Source organism: Schistocerca nitens, chromosome 12 (assembly GCF_023898315.1).
Source record: "Schistocerca nitens isolate TAMUIC-IGC-003100 chromosome 12, iqSchNite1.1, whole genome shotgun sequence".
NCBI classification, from domain to species: domain Eukaryota; kingdom Metazoa; phylum Arthropoda; class Insecta; order Orthoptera; family Acrididae; genus Schistocerca; species Schistocerca nitens.
The window spans coordinates 98,948,690-98,973,154 of record NC_064625.1 but is presented as its reverse complement, the minus strand read 5'-3'; the positions used below and the strand labels follow the sequence as shown (position 1 = coordinate 98,973,154).

The 24,465-nt window shown below is 43.9% G+C and overlaps 1 protein-coding gene across 2 annotated transcripts in view; it reads right to left on the bottom strand.

Annotated features, from left to right (window-relative positions):
- LOC126214855 (myc box-dependent-interacting protein 1) overlaps window positions 1–24,465 on the bottom strand; it is a 468,728-nt gene that overhangs the window by 23,402 nt on the left and 420,861 nt on the right. For both annotated transcript variants that reach the window (XM_049941489.1, XM_049941490.1), the window contains exons 2-6: window positions 16,896–17,031; window positions 11,092–11,282; window positions 8,719–8,994; window positions 3,850–3,965; window positions 2,463–2,503 (exon numbers count right to left, since the gene is read on the bottom strand). In XM_049941489.1, coding sequence (XP_049797446.1) covers window positions 2,463–2,503; window positions 3,850–3,965; window positions 8,719–8,994; window positions 11,092–11,282; window positions 16,896–17,031 — 760 coding nt within the window. The remainder of the gene's footprint in view (window positions 1–2,462; window positions 2,504–3,849; window positions 3,966–8,718; window positions 8,995–11,091; window positions 11,283–16,895; window positions 17,032–24,465) is intronic.

Here is a 24,465-nt window from a genome sequence, read left to right as displayed (position 1 = left end):
TGTCAAATCCAGTGTTATTTTCTGACTGCTTGTTTTTAAGTTCTGTTCTTTGTTGAATTATATTTATTTCCATCATACAACTCATTTTGTTTCATTATGTAAAGTGTTGCTTCAGATCTATTAAATTTAACCAATTAAAGAACAATTAACTCTGCAGCCAACCAGTGTTAAGTTTTCCAAAAGAAAAAATTCCTATAACTAACGATTTCTATTTAGTAACAGCATGCTGTCAAAACCCTTATATGGTGTGAAAACTGCTGCTTGGAGTCCATATTTTCTATCGATATGAAAGTTGCTGTTTGACTAAATACTGAAGGGACTTGCATGTACCTGCCATTCCCGATATACATTACAGGCTCATGGCCAAGTCATCATTAATAGAGTTCACCCTTATCTTACTGAAATGAGAACCTACTGCTATGAACACAGAATTGCATTATATGTGGTCGTAAGAGTTGGCAGTCTGGTTTGAAGGCACAGCCCAATGTGTTTCATGGTTCATTCCACATTGTTTGAAGTATTCCTTCTAATGTTTTTAAAATATATCTAAAAGCACAGATGATGTGACTTACCGAACGAAAGTGCTGGCAGGTCGATAGGTCTATCGACCTGCCAGCACTTTCGTTCGGTAAGTCACATCATCTGTGTTTTTAGATATATTTTTCCCACGTGGAATGTTTCCCTCTATTATATTCAATCATTAACGCGCGCGCGCGCGCACACACACACACACACACACACACACACACACACACACACACACACACACACACAGAGAGAGAGAGAGAGAGAGAGAGAGAGAGAGCTGAAACTGCACAGTGTAGTTTCAGCTCTCTGAGAATGCAGATGTGTGTGCAAGTTGTGTTTGCATGAATGTGTATTATGTGCGCGAGTGTGTATGCGTGTCTACTCCTGACAAAAGCATTAATGGCCGAAAGCTATGAGTGTGTGAATCTTTTTATTGTGCCTATCGTGACTCAGCATCTCTGCTATATGGTGAGTAGCAACTTTCCTCATCTGGTATTGTTACATTCCATTCTGGATTTTCCATTGTTTTATTTTCTCATAATAATGAATTTATCCTTAAATCATTTTTATTTTTAACTGATGACAACATTTTTTCCCTATACTTTTGCACAACAAACAGTATCATGCATTTTGGGGAGATTTTTAATACTGAGCACCAATTAAATGGTATGTTTTCATAAGACTTAAGTTTAAATACAGGAATCTTCAAAGACAGCACTTCAGCTTCACAAATACATATATCAACATGGCACCTACTTGGTTTGTTTCCATAAACCAATCACAGCACAGGATACATGATGTCACACAAAGGTGTTTCTGGTGTAGAAAAGAATACTGAGATTGTTTATTACAATATTTACTCCATATTATTTCTACTATTTTGTAAAATGGATTCTGTGATGACAACATGATCTGTAGAGTAGCCCAAATGACTGACAGAAGGAAAACAAGGAGGTGCTATGCTGATTTACACGTTTGCAAAGCTGAAGTGCTGTATTTGGAGTTTTAATATTTGCTTGTCGTTATAAAAATATGCTGTTGAACTGACATGCTGCATTAAGGATCTCTCCAAAATGTGACTTTTTCCCAGGTGTTTGTTGTGCAAAAGGAGGTACAAAATATGACTTCAGCAGAGAAATCTGTTACCAGGCTGACATCACACCTAGGCATGTTTCATAAACGGGAAGTGAACTATCATTTTTGAGGTAATATGCATACCTCAATCTAGAGAACAAAAGTCAAAACCAAATTTCAACATTAAATAACTATTGGTTAGCAGTCTCAGTGAACTGTTGCCTTCAGAGTCACAAGATTTGTGTGCAGGAATGGGGGAAAATGCTAAATTTCATGATCTTTGTAAAAACTGCCAAATTAGTTTTACTTGTCAAATGGTTCAAATGGCTCTGAGCACTATGGGACTCAACTGCTGTGGTTATCAGTCCCCTAGAACTTAGAACTACTTAAACCTAACTAACCTAAGGACACCACACACATCCATGCCCGAGGCAGGATTCGAACCTGCGACCGTAGCAGTCGCACGGTTCCGGACTGCGCGCCAGAACCGCGAGACCACCGCGGCCGGCGAGTTTTACTTGTCACATCATTCATTTATGTAATATTTTCCTGTCCCTGTTTATGGCACATTGCAAGCACGGATGGCAGCAAATTATAACTGGTGGGAGAAGTAACTAATTGAACTTTCATAGAAGCCTTGGCGATGTCCTCCATAGATGGGATGAAAAGTTGGCTTTCTACAAGGTATTTATTCAACCAAAATACTATAGCCCAGACTATTTTAATAAGTATGGCCTTTAATGCATTTAGTTCTACTGACATATCTAAAGATTAATTCTACAGAACATTGGAGACTGTACACAGCCACACTACATATGTGCTGCATGCTTCGTTTTTGTTTTATTCTGAGACTGACTTACCCCCTATGGATGTCGGTGAAGATGGTACACTCTGGATCATGCTGAAACAATAAAAATATTGTTATGCTAAAGTAATACATCTCAAAATTACAGCACAAATTAAAGTTGTCACCATATGAAGGTCATCAAATATTTTATTTGCCTCGACAGGCACACACATACTAAGGGACAATCAAAAAAGATTTTATTTCTAATTCAGAATGTAATAGTGTGAGAGAACAGGTACCTGACATGCACAAACATCACTTTTCCAGTAATATTTTGTCAACTCTGAAGAGTTATACTCCGTTGTATATACCCAGTACTGCTTCCACCTCCTCCAATGCAGAACTGTTAAAGCTTTCTAGCCATCACTAGAAGAATGTAATCGACTTAGCCTGAGCCAATTTTGGGGCAAGTACAATTCGCCACTGATCAGGCAATAACAGACAAAAGCTTACTCAGAAGATAGAAGAGCAGCTTTCGTGCACTTTGTTACAGATCATCGACCAGGGCTGACTTCGACAGGGAACGTCATTTAGTGAACTCTGAGAAGTGAACAGACAGTTGTTGTAAATTGCATTTGCTGTGTACTGTGAAGTTTACCTACGATTACTTGCACTTAGCCATTGAGGGCCTTTTTGGCATTATATTACATGCAGTGTTGCAGGCTTCATTATTCAGCAAGTCACCAAGATAAGTAACCCCTTTTAACTGATCTGTGTGATATTGTTACTAATTTGTTTGGGTGTTTTAGAACCTTCGTTCTCCTATCCTGTTACGTGACCCTGGGGGATAGCTGTGTAATAGCGGCAGGGAGAAATTGTCTTAGCGGTGTACTGCACAAGAAGCCATTTCATGAACTCACAAACTCTGCCTACAGCAACAACAATGGAACTCAGTCTCCCCAGCAGCAGTGATGAGGCCTTTGCAAAACTGAGGGTTTACGAAACACAGTAAGGAAATTCCTCGACAGTTGCTGCATCTCATTGTGTCGCATTTCTTAAGTACTGAGGTGATGACAGACTGCTTCCATTCTGCCAGGATCCTTCCTCTACTCCAGATTAAACAAATCAGATAGCACACTCTCTCGTAGGCTCCCCTTCTTTCTCTCAGCATCTCTGCATGTATTCCATCCATTCCTGATTCCTGTTCTTTCTTCAGCATTTTTATGATTACTACTGCCTTTTCTATGCTTGGCAATTCATTCTCCCCTGTTGGTACTGTTACTGTTTCTTCATCTTCTCCCCCTCCTCTGTTCGGTTGAATGTTTTATGCATAGAAAATTAGCCAAAAGCAATTATGTCATTAGATAAATGAAGCATAACCTCTAAGCTTTCCCGAGTGCAGTCTAAACAGAAACACGCCAAGTATGAGAATTAATACAATAACGCATTATACTACTCACTTGTTATTACTAGTCGAAATCTTGGGCGACTTTGGTGAACTTTTCTTGACAGTGTACGATCCGCGTTGGCATTCAGTTGCTAGCTTGTCCACAATAGCCTCCAGTTCTCCGAAAACCTGCAGTACAGGAGAAAAAAGATATATCCTTTAACGACAGCATAAGTGGATGACAGATAGCAGTCAGCATGCAGAGAAGAGGTAGCCAAGTCTCTACCAAAATGGAAGACAGACTGGAAATACAGCAACTGCTGTTGTTGTAGAATGAAGGCTTTCACGACCGGGTGACATGGCTGTTGATATACTTTCCGGGATGTGAGGTCGTGGTCCAAGAACTTTTCTGCTCCTTACGTTTCGTCCAGAACTGCGATAGACTTCCTCAGAGGCGCTGCTCCGCTGAGTCTTGCCGACTGACTCTGTCAGTCTCACTGAGTCAGTCGGCAAGACTCAGCGGAGCAGCGCCTCTGAGGAAGTCCAGCGCAGTTCTGGACAAAACGTAAGGAGCAGAAAAGTTCTTGGACCACGACCTCACATCCCGGAAAGTATATCAACAGCCAACTGCTGTTGTTGTTACTCTAAAAGAATAAGAGTGCAAAGAGTTAGGATGTGTGAAATCAGTCAATTTCAAGTGTGTGTTTGAAATGATATATTGTTATTTCATAAAACTGTAATATCAAGGCAGTTGCCATAAGCTTTGTGAAGTATGCAGAGAGCCACTAAATCCAATTTACAGAAATAAATAAATAAATAAATCTTAATAATATACAGATTGATACCAAATATCATATTGTATAACTTTCTCTGACATAAGGCACAGTGAAGAAAGAGCTGACGGTTCAGTAACGTGAGTCAACGGCACATACAGTGCCACAGTTTGAGCAACACCTGGATTGCCGCATGCACAGTGATGGACATTTGACTGATAGGCAAGGCCAGGGCATCATGTGTGAGTATCTGCTGTCACCAATGGCAGACTTGCGGCAGTCAATGTGTTAAACGTGCTTCTCTCTCATTTGGATGATATCAGTTTGACAGCCGCCAAGTTTCTCCTTTTAACTAACTGTAAAGAAGATGAAACTGGTGGACTTGTTTCTACACCTACAGCTACAGCTACATTACCTCTATAACTGCATCAGTTCTCCGTAAGCCACCATACAGCGCGTGGCAGATGGTACTTTGTACCACTACTAATCACATCCTTCCCTGTTCCACTCACAAAAAGAGCAAGTGATAAACAACTGTCTATATACCTCTGTATGAGCCCTAATTTCTTGTATCTTATCATCATGGTCCTTACACGAAATGTACATTGGCAACAGTAGGATCATTGTGCAGTGCGAACTACATACTGGTCATCTAAATTTTCTCCATAGCATTCCCTGAAAAGAATGTCACCTTTCCTCCAATGATTTCCATTTCAGTTCCCTAAGCATCTTCGTAATACTTGCACGTTGTTCGAGCCTGCCACTAACTTATCTAGCAGCCCATCTCTGAATTGCTTCAATGTCTTTCGTTAATCCGACCTGGTGCAGATCCTAAACACACTAAGAGTACTCGTCAATGTGTTGCACTGACAACCTATATACAGTCTCCTTTACATACGAACCACACTTTCCCAAAATTCTCCCGATAAACTGATGTCCACCATTCACCTTTTGTACCACAATCCTCAAGTGCTCGTTCCATTTCATATCGACCAGATATTTAAACAACAAATGTGTCGAGTAGGACACTGCTAATGCCATATCTGAGCATTACGGGTTTGTTTTTCTACTCATCCTCCTTAACTTACATTTTTCTACATTTAGAGCTAGCTGCCATTCATTACACCAACTAGAAATTTTGTCCAAGTTATCTCGTGTCTTCCTACAGTAAATCAACTTCGACACCTTAACCGTACACCACAGCATCATCGGCAAACAACTGCAGAATGCTTCACGCCCCATCAGCCACATCATTTACGTATACAGAGATCAGCAGCAGTCCTATCACACTCCCCTGGGGGACTCCTGACGACAACCTCGTCTCCGACGAACACTCTCCGTCGAGGAAAACATACTGGATTCTATTGTTTAAGAAGTCTTTGAGCCATTCACATATCTGTGAACTAATTCCATGTGCTCGTACCTTTGTTACCAGCTCTCAGTGGGACACCGTGTCAAGTGCTTTTCGTAAGTCTAGAAATATGGCGTCTGCCTGTTGCCCTTCGACCATAGTTCGCAGTATATCAGAGAACAGGGCAAGCCGAGTTTCGCATGAGCAAAGGTTTCTAAAACTGTGCCGATTCTTGGACATAAGGGTTTGAACTCAATTTAATACATTCAAACTGAGTGTATGTTCAAGAATTCTGCAGCAAAACGATGTTAAGGATATTGGTCTGCAATTTTGTGGTTTCATTCTTTTATCCTTCCTATATCCAGCAGCCACCTGCGCTTTATTCCAGTCACTCAGGACTTTGTGGTGGGTGATAGATTCACAATAAATGCAGGCTGAGGAATGGCCAATGTTGTAGAATGTTCTTTATAAAACTGAATTGTGGTTCCATCTGGACATGGTGACTTATCTGGTTTCAACTCTTTCAGTCGTTTCTCTATGCCAGGGATGCTTATTACTACTTTGTCCATATGGGAGTCCCATAACTGTGGTATGTTCTTATTTCCCAGTGTCCACACCTTTACTTCATCTAGAACATGTAATACTCCTACAGACGGGTTTCTGCGGTTTCATTTGAAACCTTTAAAGTTTATCTGGACCACCCACAGTAACGATGCATGAGGGTCATATTCTGCACCACTACTATTGTCTACTTCAATGGTAAACAAATGTAAACCAAACCATAGACCGAACCTTGGAAATTAACTTGGTCACACGGCTAGGTACAGCCATGTTCCAGTTCGAAGCAGAGCACGTAAAAAAGACTGAAGTCAGTGCTAAGATATTTGACAATATTCTTCCTTGGGAGTTAATTAATTCAAACACTCATAAGAATTAGGATAATCTTGTGCTCCCTTCCACTATTTGTGTTCTATCAAAGACTAGTCTTACACTGAGAAGATCATACTCTTACAGAATACAATAGTGACCCTTTAATTGTATTTAATATCTGTCTCAAGGTGACATCTTCGCCTGGAAGTTTATTAAATGTCTTTATTCCCAATTGTGATTTTGGCCTATTATGCCATTCTCAAGTGACAGTTCACTATAAAGTATGTCAATGCCCAGTGATTCCTTTTAGGAAGACACCTTCCTCATCTCCAACATGTTCATATTTCACATGTGAGGATTCTTTGTCATCTTTATACAAGATGCATGCCATAAATAATGCGATCAAATTCATAAAAAATCATTTATTGAATATGTTCACACAAATAATCAAAATTTTTTAAAATAGCACCCTCTTGTGTCGATACACTTCTGGAGGCGGTGTTTCCATGCCTGGAAGGCATCCCGAAATGCCTTTTCTGGAATGTCCTTTAGAGCTGATGTAACATGCACCTGGATGCTTTCAATCGTGTCCCAGTGTTTTCCTTTCATGACTCCTTTTAACCAAGGAAACAAAAAAAAAGTCAGTGGGAGCCAGGTCAGGACTGTAGAGAGGCTTGGGAACCAAAGGGGTCTCGGTCCTGGCCAGGAAGTCGTTGGCAATGAGGCGCTGTGACTCGGCGCGTTGCCGTGGTGAACTTTCCACATGTCCTCGATGTCGCTTCAGCAGTGCCAGACCCTCCTTTTCAGTCTTTTGAGCACCTGCAAGAAGGAAGCCGAGTTCACTGTAGTCCCGGTAGGTACGAATTTCTGGAGGACAATGCCTCTAATGACAAAGAAGGCAATGAGCACAGTTTTGATCCTGGACTTGTTCATGCATGCCTTCTTGGGATGTGCCACTCTAAACTCTGCCTTTTTGTCTCAGGGTCGTACAAAAAAAATCCACGATTCACCACCAGTGATAACTGAGTTTAAAAAATTAGTATCATTTTCACACGTTTCCAACATTTCTCGGCACCGAAGCACCCACATGTGCTTGTGTTTGTCGGTCAACACTTTTAGGTCGAGTTTGGCACACACCTTTCTCATGTTCAAATCTTCGGTCACAATGCGGAGAACGGTTGTTTTTGAAATGTTTAGAGTTTGTGCTATCAATTGAAGGCTCAGCCGTCTGTCAGAGTTCAAACAATCACGCACACTCGCTACATTTTCGTCGACTCGTGCTGTTGATGGCCGTTCACTGCGAGGTTCGTCGGTGATCTCCTCTCGGTCCGCTGTGAACGACTTGTGCCATCGGAAAACTTGTGATTTGGACAAGCAATCATTCCCAAAGACATGCTGAAGTAATGGAAACGTTTCGGTGGCGGACTTCCCAAGTTTAACGCAAAATTTGATAGCATACCATTGCCCTACAGAATGATCCATTGTGCCGTGTTGCATAACTCAAAACGGGGTTGACGGAAACGCACGTCCTGACTCTCCGGCAGCTCGCAGCCGAATGAGACAAAGAGCGTTTTGAAGCTAACACCGTCCTCCACTCAGCCCAGCCGGTTACAACACGCTACGGCGTTCCGTTGTGTCAGAAAAAAATTCGTCGCATTATTTATGGAACACACTCTGTAAAGGGGATGTGACACTTCATGTAAAAAATTTTATTCAATTTAAGGATCAGAATGCTTTCAGTTCCAAAAAGCAGACATCAATAGTTTATCCCCGATCTGCTCTATTTATGATGCACATATTAGAAGGACGCTCCTCCAGTCCTCTACCAGGGAGACTCGAGTACTGCGAGCACAATGAAGAAACCAAAACCCAAACAAAAAGTAGGATAATAAAATGGAAAAAGGATACATAATTCATTTTCCATTCACACAGGCAGAAACATACTGACCTTCGCGGACTCGCAGTGGAAGACCTGTTCGGCAGCGAAGAAGGTCTGCAGGTTGGTGACGAGGAAGAGCACGCGCGAGTCATAGAGGGCGGGCAGCTCGTCGTGCAGCTCCGAGTTGAGCATCTCGTAGGTGCGCTTCGCCTCCTCCAGCGACTCCCGCGCCCGCACCATCTTCAGCTCGTCGCGCTTCTTCGGGTTGCTCTGCTGTAGCGACTGATAGCTGTGTCGCTGGCTGTCGAAGTCCACCAGCTTCCGGCCGCGCTTCTCGATCTTTTTCTGCAATTACAAAATATTTGTTATAACGCTTAATTGCTCTTAATTCATTCACTCACTCGCACATCGTGTTCCATAAATCTCACTGTAAGGGAGAGCTTTCAAGGATGTGCAACGAGTCAACATACACATTAAAAGGCAGAAGGCAGCTCCTGTGGTATACGAGGGTGAGTCAAATGAAAACCTTAAATTTGTAATAACAAAACGAAATTTCGCGCCGTTATCCTGTAAGTTGGTAAGCGTCTTACAAACAGCGTGCAGAATGGCCTGTAGGTGACAGCATAGTGCAGATGCACACATACCGTCGCAGTATCAGTATGAAGATGGCCGCCGCACTTGCGACTTGCACCACGGAAGAACAGTGTTCTGTTATTCGGTTTTTACGTAGTGAAGGTGTGAAACCTATTGAAATTCATCGACGAATGAAGGTTCAGTATGGTGATGCGCGTTTGTCACAGCAGCAAGTCTACGAATGGAGTAGGAAGTTCGCAAATGGTGTGACTTCAGTGGAAGATGCTCTTCGTCCAGGTCAGACGCAACGAGTTGTGATTCCACAGAACATTGCAGCACTTGAAGCCATAGTGAAGGAAAACCGCCGAGTGACACCGAATGCCATTGCAGCATGTTTACAGTTTAGTCATGGGTCAGCGCACCACATTGTGCATGATGTGCTCCAGTTTCACAAAGTGTCTGCAAGATGGGTACCACAGCAGCTGACTCCTGAAATGAGAGAATGACGTGTCGACGCTTGTGAAAAACTTCTTCGGCGCTTTGAACGAAAAGCCAATGGCTTCCTTGCTAGGATCGTTACTGGGGACGAAACCTGGGTTCACTTCCACCAACCGGAAACGAAGAGAGCGAGCAAGGAATGGCGCCATTCCTCATCACCAAAACCAAAGAAGTTTCGAACATAACCGTCAGCAGAGAAGGTTATGCTGACACTCTTTTGGGGCAAAAAAGGTGTCATTTTGGAGCATTACGTGCCTAGAGGGAGCACTGTCACTAGTGCATCATACACAGATCTCCAAAAAAATCATCTGCGGCCTGCAATCAAATCAAAGCGACGTGGATTGCTGTCAGCAGGTGTCCTTTTGCAACTGACAATGCAAGGCCCCACACTGCCCGTACAACAGTTGCAACAATCACAGATCTGCATTTTGAGTGTCTTCTTCGATCAGAATACTCGCCAGACCTTGCCCCAAGTGATTTCCATATGTTTGGACAACTCAAAGACGCAATGGGAGGAAAGAAGTTCCGTTCTGATGCAGAGGTACGCCACGCAGTGCATGAATGATTGCGCGGACTACCAAAAGAATTTTTTTCTAAAGGAATTTATGCGCTTTGTAAGCGCTGGAGGACTTTCATTGAGCTTAGCGGAGATTATGTTGAAATTTGATACAGCTTTGTACCACTTCTGCACAGTAAATAATATATTTTTTTAAAACATTTAAGGCTTTCATTTGCTCACCCTCGTACTAACAGTAGACTATATATAGCGCTCATATAATCAACGCAAAGAAACAAAATGTTCCCAGAGCGAACTTTCACTCTGCAATGGAGTGCACATCGATTCGAAACTTCCTGGCAGATTAAAACTGTGTGCCAGACAGAGACTCGAACTCGGGACCTTTGCCTTTCGCAGGCAAGTGCTCTACCAACTGAGCTACCCAAGCACAATTCACGCCCCGTGCTCACAGCTTTACTTCCGCCAGTACTTCGTCTCCTACCTTCCTAACTTCACAGAAGCTCTCCTGCGAACCTTGCAGAAGTAGCACTCCTGAAAGAAAGGATATTGCAGAGACATGGCTTAGCCGCAGCCTGGGGGATGTTTCCAGAATGAGATTTACACTCTGCAGCGGAGTGTGTGCTGATAGAGCACTTGCCCGCGAAAGGGAAACATCCCGAGTTCGAGTCTCGGCACACAGTTTTAATCTGCCAGGAAGTTTCATATCAGCGCACACTCCGCTGCAGAGTGAAAATTTCATTCTGTTCAGGTGCTTCTGTTCGACGGAAGCTAAAATAGTTTAGCAGTGTCACCGATCGCCGATTCAGCACACTGCGTTGTAAGATAAGGAGTAGTAACGTGATTACGGTGCTCACCCTCATCTCGGGGAACTGGCTCTGGTAGGTGTTGAGCGGGATGAGCACCTGGTCGCCCAGCTTGTGGCTGAAGTCCTGCCAGAGCATCTCGCAGTTCTGCGCCTGCACGTACAGCAGGTCGTGGCCCGTCCAGTTGCTCTCGTAGATCTCGTTCAGGGAGTCCATCAGGGTTTTGCTCGCCGCCTGCACCGCTGTAAACCGAACAGACTCCCCGCTCTCACTCAGACAACGATCTGGTGCTTCGAGACTAACAGTAATGAGCGACTGCTCTGGAAGCTTTCACTTCACTTTCTACACTAGACAGTACAGAAGGAGTGTCATTAAGATATTCAAAGCATCATTAAGCTTCTAACAATACAAGTAATCTGCAACAGGGAAACAAAATACTTTAACCGAACCTACACACACACACACACACACACAGACAGAGAGAGAGAGAGAGAGAGAGAGAGAGAGTCACACAGCGAGTGAATTATCCGAATTGGATGGAAATCTGTAGATGTCACGTACATGTATTAACAAGAAAATGGTTACAACGTCAGAAGAATTGGATGGTTTGTTCAAGAGAAAGATTTTCCCAAACTGAGTAATTCAGTAACACGTTGGTCCACTGCAGGTCATTATGCAAGCACTTATTCAACTGGGCTTTGACTGACACAGTTGTTGGACGTCCTCCTGGAGGACATTGTGCCAAACTGTGTCCAATTGGCGCATTACATCATCAAAATCTCTAGCTACACTCATGCTCATAAATTAAGGATAATGTTGATACATGGTGAAACAATGCTCTGGTGGGCGGTTTCCGGGTTTAACTCACCTCGGGGTATGACCATGCGGTGCATTTGACCTGCGCTCGTCGCACGGTAGCGCCGGCAGCAGTCCACATACGTAGTAGAGGTGTGTTGGTGCACGTCAGAGTATGGTGTAGCGAATAAGTGTGCGGACGTTTTCAGACGTACTAATGGTGACTGTGTGTTGAAAATGGCTCAAAGAACACATATTGATGACGTTGTGAGGGGTAGAATACTAGGACGACTGGAGGCTGGAGAAACACAGCAGGTCGTAGCACGGGCCGTCCGTATGCCACAAAGTGTGATCTCAAGATTGTGGCAACGATTCCAGCAGACAGGAAACGTGTCCAGGCGCTACTGTACTGGACGTCCACAGTGTACAACACCACAGAAGACCGATATCTCACCATCAGATCTCGCAGACGGCAACGGAGTACTGCGGGTAGCCTTGCTCTGGACCTTACCGCAGCCACTGGAACAGTTGTCTCCAGACACACAGTCTATAGACGACTGAACAGACACGGTTTATGCGCCTGGAGACCTGCAAGATGCATTCCACTGGCCCCTGGTCACAGGAGAACCCGTAAAGCCTGGTGTCAAGAACACATTACATGGTCATTGGAACAGTGGTCCCAGGTTATCTTCACGGACGAGTCCAGGTATAGTCTGAACAGTGATTCTCGCCGGGTTTGCATCTGGAGTAAGCCGGGAACCAGATACCAACCCCTTAATATTCTTGAAAGGGACCTGTATGGAGGTCGTGGTTTGATGGTGTGGGGTGGGGTGGGATTATGATTGGTGCACGTACAACCCTGCACGTCTTTGACAGAGGAACCGTATCGGGACGTCATTTTGCACCAGTATGTCCACCTTTTCAGGGGTGCAGTGGGTCCCACTTTCCTCCTGATGGATGATAACGCACTGCCCCACCGAGCTGCCATCGTGGAGACCTTGAAACAGAAGATATCAGGAATGGAGTGGCCTGCCTGTTCTCCAGACCTAAACCCTATCGAGCACGTCTGGGATGCTGTCGGTCGACGTATCGCTGCACGTCTTCAAACCCCTACGACACTTCAGGAGCTCCGACAGGCACTGGTGCAAGAATGGGAGGTTATACATCAGCTGCTCGACCACCTGATCCAGAGTATGCCAACCCGTTGTGCGGCCTGTGTACGTGTGCATGGTGATCATATCCCATATTGATGTCGGGTACATGCGACACTGCGCAATTACCCTTAATTTATCAGCAGGACTGTAATTGGTGGTTCAAAATGGCTCTGAGCACTATGCGACTTATCTTCTGAGGTCATCAGTCGCCTAGAACTTAGAACTAATTAAACCTAACTAACCGAAGGACATCACACACATCCATGCCCGAGGCAGGATTCGAACCTGCGGCCGTAGCGGTCACGCGGTTCCAGACTGAAGTGCCTTTAACCGCACGGCCACAGCGACCGGCTGTAATTGGTGGGCCCAACCCGTTATGCACCAAACGTCCTCAGTTGGGGAGAGATCCGGCGACCTTGCTGACTGAGGCAGCATTTGGCAAGCACGAAGATAAGCAATAGAAACTTTCGCCGTGCTCGGGCGGGTATTACTTGCTGAAAGGTAAGCCCAGGATGGCTTGCCATGGAAGAGCGCAAGAAAATGGGGCACATCATTTCGTCGACGTACCGCTTTACTGTAATGGTGCTGTGGACGACAGCGAAAAGTGTCCTGCTATGAAATGAAATGCAACCACAAAGCATCACTCCTGTTTCTTGGACTGTGAGGCAGGTGACAATTAGTTTGGTCTCCCACCGCTGTCTGGGGCGCCTTACAGAAGTGTTCGTTAGTCACTGGGGCTCACTTCGAAGCAGAACGCATAACTAAAATCAATTCTACTTCATTTAATGAGAATCCTGGACTTGGTGCACAGAGGTATTCGAAGGCAGTGTTACAGCACCACTACTGTTCACAAAATAGAGTGCCTGGCAAAAAAATGTGAGGAGAAAACGAAATGAAATGTCATGGGTTGACAGAGCATACAATGTTACTCCAGTGATTAAAAAATCTAGTCAAATTTACAAAGAACTTGGCAGTATGAGCCCACATATCAGTACGTCACTGCAACCCTCTAGGTTGGATACCTGCACTGATTCACTTGAGAAAGGTGTCACAAGGTCATTGAATCCTCATCAGAGTCACGCTATTCACGAACTGTTTACTCGGTTCTCAAGTCTCGCGCACCTCACACTTTCGGTGCATCTAACAAATCGTTGATAGGGAAAGAATGAGCAGCTGGTGTATCTTTGCCAGCCACAACTCATTCATATCTGCTTAGCAACAAGTTTTTTTTTTTTTTTTTCTTCCTCCACGCGAGTATGTAACAGAAGAAATACTTCAACTGATCGATGAAAGGAGGAAGCACAAAAATGTTCCGGGAAAGTCAGGAATACAGAAATACAAGTTGCTGAGGAATGAAATAAATGGGAAGTGCAGGGAAGCTAAGACGAAATCGCTGCAAGAAAAATGTGAAGACATCGAAAACGAAATGTTTTTCGGAATGATAGACTCAGCATACAGGAAAGTCAAAACAGCCTTCGGTGACATTAAAAGCAACGGTGATAAAATTAAAAGTGCAACAGGAATTCCACTGTTAAATGCAGAGGAGAGAGCGGATAGGTGGAAAGAATACATTGAAAGCCTCTATGGGGGAGAAGATTTGTCTGATGTGATAGAAGAAGAAACAGGAGCCGATTTAGAAGAGATAGGGGATCCAGTATTAGAATCAGAATTTAAAAGAGCTTTGGAGGACTTACGATCAAATAAGGCTAAAGGAATAGATAACATTCTCCATCAGAATTTCTAAGATCATTGGGGGAAGTGGCAACAAAACGACTATTCACGTTGGTGTGTAGAATGTGAGAGTCTGGCGACATACTATCTGACTTTCGGAAAAGCATCATCCACACGATTCCGAAGACGGAAAGAGCTGACAAGTACGAGAATTACCGTACAATCAGCTTAACAGCTCATGCATCCAAGTTGCTTATTAGAATAATATACAGAAGAATGGAAAAGAGAATTGAGGATGCGCTAGATGACGATCAGTTTGGCTTTGGGAAAAGTAAAGGCGCGAGATAAGCAATTCTGATGTTGCGCTTAGTAATGGAAGCAAGACTAACGAAAGATCAAGACACGTTCATAGGGTCTGTGGACCTGGATAAAGCGTTCGACAATGTAAAATGGTGCAAGATGTTTGAAATTCTGAAAAAAGTACGGGTAAGCTATAGGGAGAGACGCGTCATATACAATATGTATAACAGCCAAGAGGGAATAATAAGAGAGGACGACCAAGAACGAAGTGCTCGTATTAAAAATGGTGTAAGACAAGTGTATAGCCTTTCGCTCCTACTGTTCAATCTGTACATCGAGGAAGGTTGAGGAATGTGAAGAAGAATTACATGATATGCTGAACGGAATGCATACAGAGTATGGATTGAGAGTAAATCGAGAAAAGACGAAGGTAATGAGAAGTAGTAGAAATGAGAATAGCGAGAAACTTAACATCCGGATTGATGGTCACGAAGTCAATGAAGTTAAGGAATTCTGCTACCTAGGCAGTAAAATAACCAATGACGGACAGAGCAAGGAGGACATCAAAAGCAGACTCGCTATGGCAAAAAAGGCATTTCTGGCCAAGAGAAGTCTACTAATATCAAATATCTTCCTTAATATGAGGAAGAAATTTCTGAGACTGTACGTCTGGAGTACATCATTGTATGGTAGTGAAACATGGACTGTGGGAAAACCGGAACAGGAGAGAATCGAAGCATTTGAGATGCGGTGCTATAGGCGAGTATTGGAAATTAGGTGGACTGGTAAGGTAAGGAATGAGGAGGTTCTGCGCAGAATCGGAGAGGAAAGGAATGTGTGGAAAACACTGATAAGGAGAAAGGTCAGGATGATAGGACATCTGCTAAAATGAGGGAATGACTTCCATGGTACTAGAGGGAGCTGTAGAGGGCAAAAACTGTAAAGGAAGACAGAGATCGGAATACATCCAGCAAGTAATTGAGGACGTAGGTTGCAAGTGCTACTCTGAGATGAAGAGGTTAGCACAGGAGAGGAATTCGTGGCGGACCGCATCAAACCAGTCAGAAGACCGATGAAACAGAAAAAAAGTAGGTTATTACGGAATCTGCCACACCTGTCGAGTTGAATAAATTGTTCATTCCAAATTCTGTTTTCTCTCAATCATGATTAAAAAGAATTCGGGATAGGCCGTCGCCTTGTCGTGCACATGTTTTTATTCTGAAATGCTCTGAAGTTACTCCCATAAACTTTACTTTACAGACTGCATCTGTAAATGTAACACGGATTAGGTTTGCCAGTTTAGACTTTACGCCAAACTGTCGAATTATTTTGTCTATAGCTTCTCTATCAACAAAATCAAAAATCTTTTTGAAATTCGCAAACAAAACAACAATGTCCTTTGAATTAAGTAATCTGTGGTGAATTACTGACTCGAGATTCAATATTTATTCTGTGCATGACCCTCCCTTCGTAAAACCAGCTTGATTTTCACCTAAATGTCTAGTGTTGTTTCTATTATTATTATTTCTTTCCTTTCTCAGACCTTAGGTCTGGTTCGAAATGAAAGTGACGCGGACCTTGATCAAGCGTGACTTCCTTTTAACTGTACGGTATATGTTACATTGCGTTTAGGAACTTTCGGGTAATTGAACATGTATCAATAATTACGGATTTCTGTAGTTGTATATATGTGTTTGGATGTAGCTGTATTGCATTGATGTACTGGTGGATATTGTGTGGTATTGTGTGGTATGACTCCTGTAGTTGATTATTATTATTATTATTATTATTACTACTACTACTACTATTATTATTATGCAAACTATGGCATGTTTTTGCGCCATGTGGCCTAAGACAAGACCTAATGGTACACAAGATGGTGCTTGATGCTAGACTTATTCAGTGTAACGGTGGCGCTACTTCTGTGACACTCACCCCGGACGCAGCGGATGTAGTTGTTGAACTCCTTCTGCAGGCGGTTTGCGGCATTCTGCTGGCGTGTGAAGTTCTGCAAGTGCTCGTCGAAAATTTCGTCTGCAGTGCGGTCCACCTTCCCCAAGTTCTGGAGGATCTATGAACAGATAAGAAAAACGTCTCGTCAGCAAATAAATAGTAACAGACAGGTTCACAGTTTTAAGAGCCGGGAAAAGAAAGTACACTACTGGCAATTAAAATTGCTACACCACGAAGATGACGTGCTACAGACGCGAAATGTAACCGCCAGGAAGAAGATGCTGTGATATGCAAATGATTAGCTTTTCAGGGCATTCACACAAGGTTGGCGCCGGTGGCGACACCTACAACGTACTGACATGAGGAAAGTTTGCAACCGATTGCTCATACACAAACAGCAGTTGGCCGGCGTTGCCTGGTGAAACGTTGTTGTGATGCCTCGTGTAAGGAGGAGAAATGCATACCATAACGTTTCCGACTTTGATAAAGGTCGGATTGTAGCCTATCGCGGTTACCCTTGACGCTGCATCACAGACAGGAGCGCCTGCGATGGTGTACTCAACGAAGAACCTGGCTGCACGAATGGCAAAACGTCATTTTTTCGGATGAATCCGGGTTCTGTTTAGAGCATCACGATGGTCGCATCCGTGTCTGGCGACATCGCAGTGAACGCACATTGGAAGCGTGTATTCGTCATCGCCATACTGGCATATGACCCGGTGTGATGGTATGGGGTGCCATTGGTTACACGCCTCTGTCACATCTTGTTCGTATTGACGGCACTTTTAACAGTGGACGTTACATTTCAGATGTGTTACGACCCGTGGCTCTACCCTTCATTCGACCCCTGCGAAACCCTACATGTCAGCACGATAATGCACGACCGCATGTTGCAGGTCCTGTACGGGCCTTTTTGGATACAGAAAATGTTCGGCTGATGCCCTGGCCAGCACATTCTCCAGATCTCTCACCAATTGAAAACGTCTGGTCAATGGTGGCCGAGCAACTGACTCGTCACAATACGCCAGTCACTACTCGTGATGAACTGTGGTATCGTGTTGAAGCTGCATGGGCAGCTGTACCTGTACACGCCATCCAAGCTCTGTTTGACTCACTGCCCAGGCATATTAAGGCCGTTATTACGGCCGGAGGTGGTTGTTCTGGGTACTGATTTCTCAGGATCTATGCACCCAAATTGCGTGAAAATGTAATCACATGTCAGTTCTAATATAATATATTTGTCCAATGAATACCCGTTTATCATCTGCATTTCTTCTTCGTGTAGCAATTTTAATGGCCAGTAGTGTAATTATGGGCCTCACTGTACGTCAGCAACCTAGCGGAACAAGTCAGTACTTTAGTTTATGCTGCAGCCGACAGGCTGAACGCATAAATCAGATTTAGCACAGAGTCAGAAACATGAAGAAATAAAAAGTGATATTCTGCGCTAGGAGTCTGTCCATCGGGTTTTGTGCACCGCTTTGGAATTCTGAACTTTTCTCGGGTAAAATATGGGGTGAGAAAGACTATCTACAAATTTGACGGAAACCAGAATGCCGTTATAAGAGTGTAAGAATGTGAAAGAAAAGCCATGGTTGAGAAGGGAGTGAGACACGTTTGTAGCCCAACCCCGATGTTACTAAATTTATACACTGAACAAGATGTGAAGGACATCAGAGAGAAATCTGGGTTGGAAATTTTAGTTTAAGGAGAAAAAATAAAACTTTGATGTTTTTTTCGATGGCATTTTAATTGTCAGGAACGGCAAACTATTTGAAAGAACGTAGTTGCTGATGAGTCTTCCGGGATGTATGGCCGTGGTAAAAGAAACTTTTAAGTACCTGGCTTGTCTGGAGACGCTCTGGATACCAACCTGACTGATGCCCGTCACACGGCCCGACAACCAGGATTGATGGTCTGGAGTGGTATTTCTTTTCAAAGTAGAACCCCTTTGGTTATCATTCGTGCACACTTGTAGCACAGCGGTAAGTCGACGACATTCTACGCCCTGCTTTGTTGCCCCCTCCGCGCAAGCCATCCTGGTCTTATACGAGGGTAATCCCAAAAGTAAGGTCCCCTATTTTCTTATAAGTACAGAACTCTGTTTGTGTGGTAGTTGATCACACTATTATTGAGCCGTGGCAAAATTTGCTGATTTGAAGAGCGCGCCACAGCGCGTAGTATGAAGCAGTCGCCCTCCGTTTCTGGCGGTGGCGCCGCTGTGGCAATCGCAGCTTTGGTGTCTCCCTCTGGTGGGAAAGGCGAAATGTAGCCTGCTCACGTGCATTTAAGGGGCGCTACGAGCTCGCTAAAGGGGAGTCTGGTCAGTTGGTCAGCCGGGTCAGCGTGGGTCAGTCAGTGTCTATCTGTCGTCCGGAGTGCTAGTATGTGTTAGGCCGCCAGTCTGCTCGAGTTTGTTCCACACTGACCCAAAGGAAGGCCTCGGCGCTTGTTCGTGACGTCACGTCAGCTAGGCACGGCGAACGCCAGGTCTGTTGCAGGCACACTCACTCATAATGGTGGTGTCTCCCTCTCTGACACAGGAAAATGTGAAACTATTGGCGATAGTTGACCAGCTCACATTGTTCTGAGAGATTTCTGCAATCAATTAATTGTGCAATTCATTACACTTCTTATCAAATAGTGTACTCCTGAACTTAAATTTCCACCTGTTTTAAGGATTGACATACAAAAACAACTTCATGGTCCAGCAGCAACAGAACTCGTGCTTCTTTACCTTATTTGTGGGTTGCTTTTACAAGAAACTGTGAACATATTGGTGCTCTTCTTTAGGTATCTTGGTTGACTATGGGGTGAGGAGCACTGAATGTTAATGAAATATCTTGCGATTGTTCACGTTGGGGGAGGGGGTGGGGGACAGAAGTAGAGGCAAAAGAGAGATACTTGTTTTATCAAATAATTTTTTTTTATCTTATAAAGTTTCTCCTTTCAGTTGCAAGATAAATATTCTTATCTTTTCTAATGTGCATGTTTAAAAAAAGTTTAAGCTCAGCAGTATGTATGAAGCCATTTTGTTTCCTGTTTAGAATTCCTTTCGTTGAAAAAGACTGTAATCTAATGACTGGCAACAGTTGGACATTTACACATGTCAATTAGTTCACATTTCCAGTGACGATGTCAAACGAAAATCAATAAAAGAAACGAGTTCATTGTAAGGGGGTTGGGGTAAGTTTCGATAACAAAATGGATGAAGTAAGTATAGTTACTTGAATGTAAAATTTCCGATTCTTGCAATGGGGCAAAGCGTCTTCTCATATTGATCTAAGTTTGTTTCGACAGGATTCAGTAATACAGAACTATGATCATTTGTAGCTTTACGACAGTAAGAAAATCTTTCATCTAAATAAAACTGCAGAATCCAAAACAATACCAAACATTTTGTCCAAAAATAAGAGATTTATAGTGATAAACACGCGCAGGCGTTCCTGCCTGCAACAGACCTGGCGTTCGCCGTGCCTACCTGACGTGACGTCACCAACAAGCGCCGAGGCCTTCCTTTGAGGCGGTGTTGTTCCGGCAATGGTCATTGGCGGTTGCATCGATTGGCTGGTCGGTCGCCCACTGAGAAACAAGATGACTTGTCCGGCTTGAGCGTCGGCGCATGTGAGGTCGCCACGTGAGTCCAGTGGGCCGCGGCGTATAGCGAGGGCTAGTGACTTCGCGGTCGACACGAGAGCAACAGGAGTCAACCCACGACATCGGTCTGGCCGGTGCGAGCTGCGACGTCGTGAGACGGGAGATCGGCGCGCCTTCCTGCGTCCGTTGAAGCGGCTGGCAGCGGACGGTTCGGGACAGCGATTTGGGGGTGCTGCGCCAGGTCTTTGCCAGACATCGCAGTATATTAGAAGTTGAGTGATTTGTGGTATGTTGTTTCATTTACTTGTTTAATTCTACTTGTTTTCTTGGTCAGTCTCTCGTCCCCAGCTTGCTCGTCTGTCTCCCGCCCGCATTTGTTAGACAGTTAGTGTCTGTCTGTCTGTCTGCCATACGTAATAGCTGCCTCTGTCATGTTTGTCGGATTCGGTGTTAACGAATTTATTGCTTAAGGTGTAAAGGCCGAACTCCTCAAATATGTTTTCATCTTGCATATCATCTTGAGAGGCGGTATATGTTTAATGTAGAGCATGTACATTTTATGTAAGACTGCATTTCATGGGTTTTTATTTAAATGGTCATTTTAGTATATAAAGTTGCCACCCTTCCACCGTAAGAGTTTTCCTGTAAAAACAAGTTGCATTTTCGGTGGCAAGCAATTTTTTTAATGTGAGTGTTTTGTACCATTTCCATCCCTCCTACGGGATGCATGGTTTGTGTGAGTTGTTAAAATTTTTGTTTAAAGTAATCTGGTGTGTTGCAGATTTGCACCAGTGTAGTCTTTCAGAAGTTGCTGTGAGCGGTCGTGACTACGGCCGTGTTGACAGGGAGCGGCAAGGTTCTCAGCCCGAAAGCTGCTACTGTCAAAATTTGTTCTTTCTGCCTCTGAATAAATTGTAACTTGATATTTAGAGGGTGCTTTCTGATTACAATTTTTAAATCTTGTTTTCTTTTTTAAAAAAAGAAAGGGTTTTTAGGAATAAAATTTTCATGTATTGAAAGAAATTTGTTTTCATCAGTTACCCACTGGCAACTACTTCCACACTCACATAGTGTGATTAAATGTGTTAATGTTCTTGATGAATCGCTAGGAAATAAAGTAAATTCTTTAAGAAAAGATTTTGAAAGTAAATTCATGGTTCAGTTATGAAGAGCTCATGCGCAGTGCGTAAACATGTGCACGCCCCGCTGAGGCGCTCAGTCTTGGCTCGGCAGCCGTTGAGAATGGAGCTCCCGTTGGATGTTACCGCCAAGCGCGAATTGCGCGCAGTTATTCGGTTTTTGAACGCAAAGGCCACTGCGCCGATTGAAATCCGTCGCCAATTGACGGAAGTGTATGGTGAGTCGTGCATGGATGTCAAAAATGTTCGTAAGTGGTGTAGAGAGTTTGCAGCTGGTCGGACCGAAATTCACGACGAAGAAAGGATCGGGAGACCGTCAATTTCTGAGGAGGCAGTGTTGAAGGTTGAGCAAAACATGCGTGAAGACCGTCGCATCACCCTGGATGATCTCTGCACGTCGGTTCCTGAGGCTTCCCGAAGCACCGCTCACAGAATTTTAACGGAAACATTGAACTACCGGAGGGTGTGCGGAAGATGGGTACCACGCATGCTGACTGAGGACCACATGCGGCAACGAGTTGATGCTTCCCGCGCATTTCTTCACCGCCTTGCAGGCGAACAGGACAACTTTCTGGACTCAGTTGTCACAGGTGACGAAACCTAGGCATACCACTGTACACCTGAGACCAAGCAACAAACACGCCAGTGGCGGCATCTTTCTTCGCTAAAGCCGCGGAAATTCAAACAAACACAGTCTGCAGGTAAAGTCATGACAACCGTTTTTGGGATCGGAAAGGGATATTGTTGGTCGTCTTTATGCCCACTGGGACCACAATTAACGCTGACAGCTACTGTGAGACTGAAAAAACTCAAACAGGCAATTCAGAACCGGAGAAGAGCAATGTTGAGTAAGGGCGTACACATTCTCCATGACAACGCTCGCCCACACATCGCTCGGCAAACCGTTGCTCTCCTGCAACAGTTTCAGTGGAACATAATAGCCCACCCACCCTATAATCCTGACTTGGCGCCCACTATCACCTGTTCCCTAAGTTAAAAGAATATTTGGTCAGAAAGCGATTCAGCTTCGACGACGAGGTGAAAGAAGAGGTTCATAACTTTCTGAACAGCATGGCGGCGAGCTGGTATGAAACTGCCACAGCGTCTACAAAAATGCATCGACAGAAATGGTGATTATGTCGAAAAATAGCTACATATTCAAGCTGTAAACTGATGTAAACCATTGTAGAAATAAACAGGTCTATGTACTTATAAAAAAAATAGGAGACCTTACTTTTGGGATTACCCTCGTATTTCAGCAATATAACACCCACCGCGCACAGCGGGAGTTTCTACTGCTTGTGTTCGTTGTTGCCAAACCCTACCTTATCCAGCAACGTCGCCGGGATCTCTCCACAACTGAGAACATTTGGAGCACTACAGGCAGGGCCCTCAGGATTTTTACGATCTAATGCGCCAGTTGGATAGAATACACATTACTGTACCAATTAACGCCAAGGCGAGTAAGTGCTTGACTAAGGGCCAGCGGTGGACCAACGCGTTATTGACTTAATGTGTGAAGCTTTCTCTCTTGAATAAATGACCCCTTTTTTCTTAAACTGTATTGATTTGTTGGTCTGTACGTCTACATCACATCTCCCGATTTCGGCCCCATTGGGATAATTCATTCGTGGTGCGTCTTTTCGTCTTAGAGTGTATAAATTTAGGAATTTTCGTTCAAATTTGGACGAATAGTACGTCCTGTAGCAATATGTGACACTTTTTTTAAACACTGCGTAACTTGTTTCTGGTCCTCCGGTCTTTCAAAGAACAGCCAAACATCCGATCTCAAACTTCCTCTCAGATTAAAACTGTGTGCCATCAGAGACTCGAATTCGGGACCTTTGCCTTTCGCGGGCAAGTGCTCTACCGACTGAGTTCTTGCGGCTTTACTTCCGCCAGTACCTCGTCTCTTATCTTCCAAACGGAAGAGCCCTTGCCTGCGAAAGGCAAAGGTCCCGCGTTAGAGTCCCGTTCCGGCACGCAGTTTTAATCTGCCAGGAAGTTTCTTATCAGCGCACACTCCGCTGCAGAGTGAAAATTTCATATCGTTCCGGTCTCTTTAGAGAGGTCTAAATACTATCCACTTTACAACTACAAACGCAACAATACTCTCAAGTGAACATCTACATCTACGTGATTACTCTGCTATTCACAATAAAGTGCCTGGCAGAGGGTTCAATGAACAACCTTCAAGCTGTCTCTCTACCGTTCCAGTCTCTAACGGCACGCGGTAGGAACGAGCATTTAAATTTTTCTGTGCTAGCCCTGATTTCTCTTATATTGTCGTGATGATCATTTCTCCCTATGTAGGTGGATGCCAGCAGAATGTTTTCGGAATCGGAGGAGAAAACTGGTGATTGAAATTTCATGAGAAGATCCCGTCTCATCGAAAAACGCCTTTGTTTTAATGATTGCCACTCCAATTCACGTATCATGTCTGTGACACTATCTCCTCTATTTCGCGATAATAAAAAACGAGCTGCCCTTCTTTGTACTTTTTCGATGTCATCCGTCAGTCCCACCTGATGCAGATCCCAACCGCACATCAATACTCCGGAATAGGGCGGACAAGCATGGTGTAAGCAGTCTCTTTAGTAGACCTGTTGCACCTTCTAAGTGTTCTGCCAATGAATCGCAGTCTTTGGTATGATCATCCCACAATATTATCTATGTGATCGTTCCAATTTAGGTTATTTGCAGTTGTAATCCCTAACTATTTAGATGAATTTACGGCTTTCAGATTTGTGTGACTTACCCGTAATCGAAATTTAGCTGATTTCTTTTAATATTTTTGGGCGCGTAAGCGGTTATTA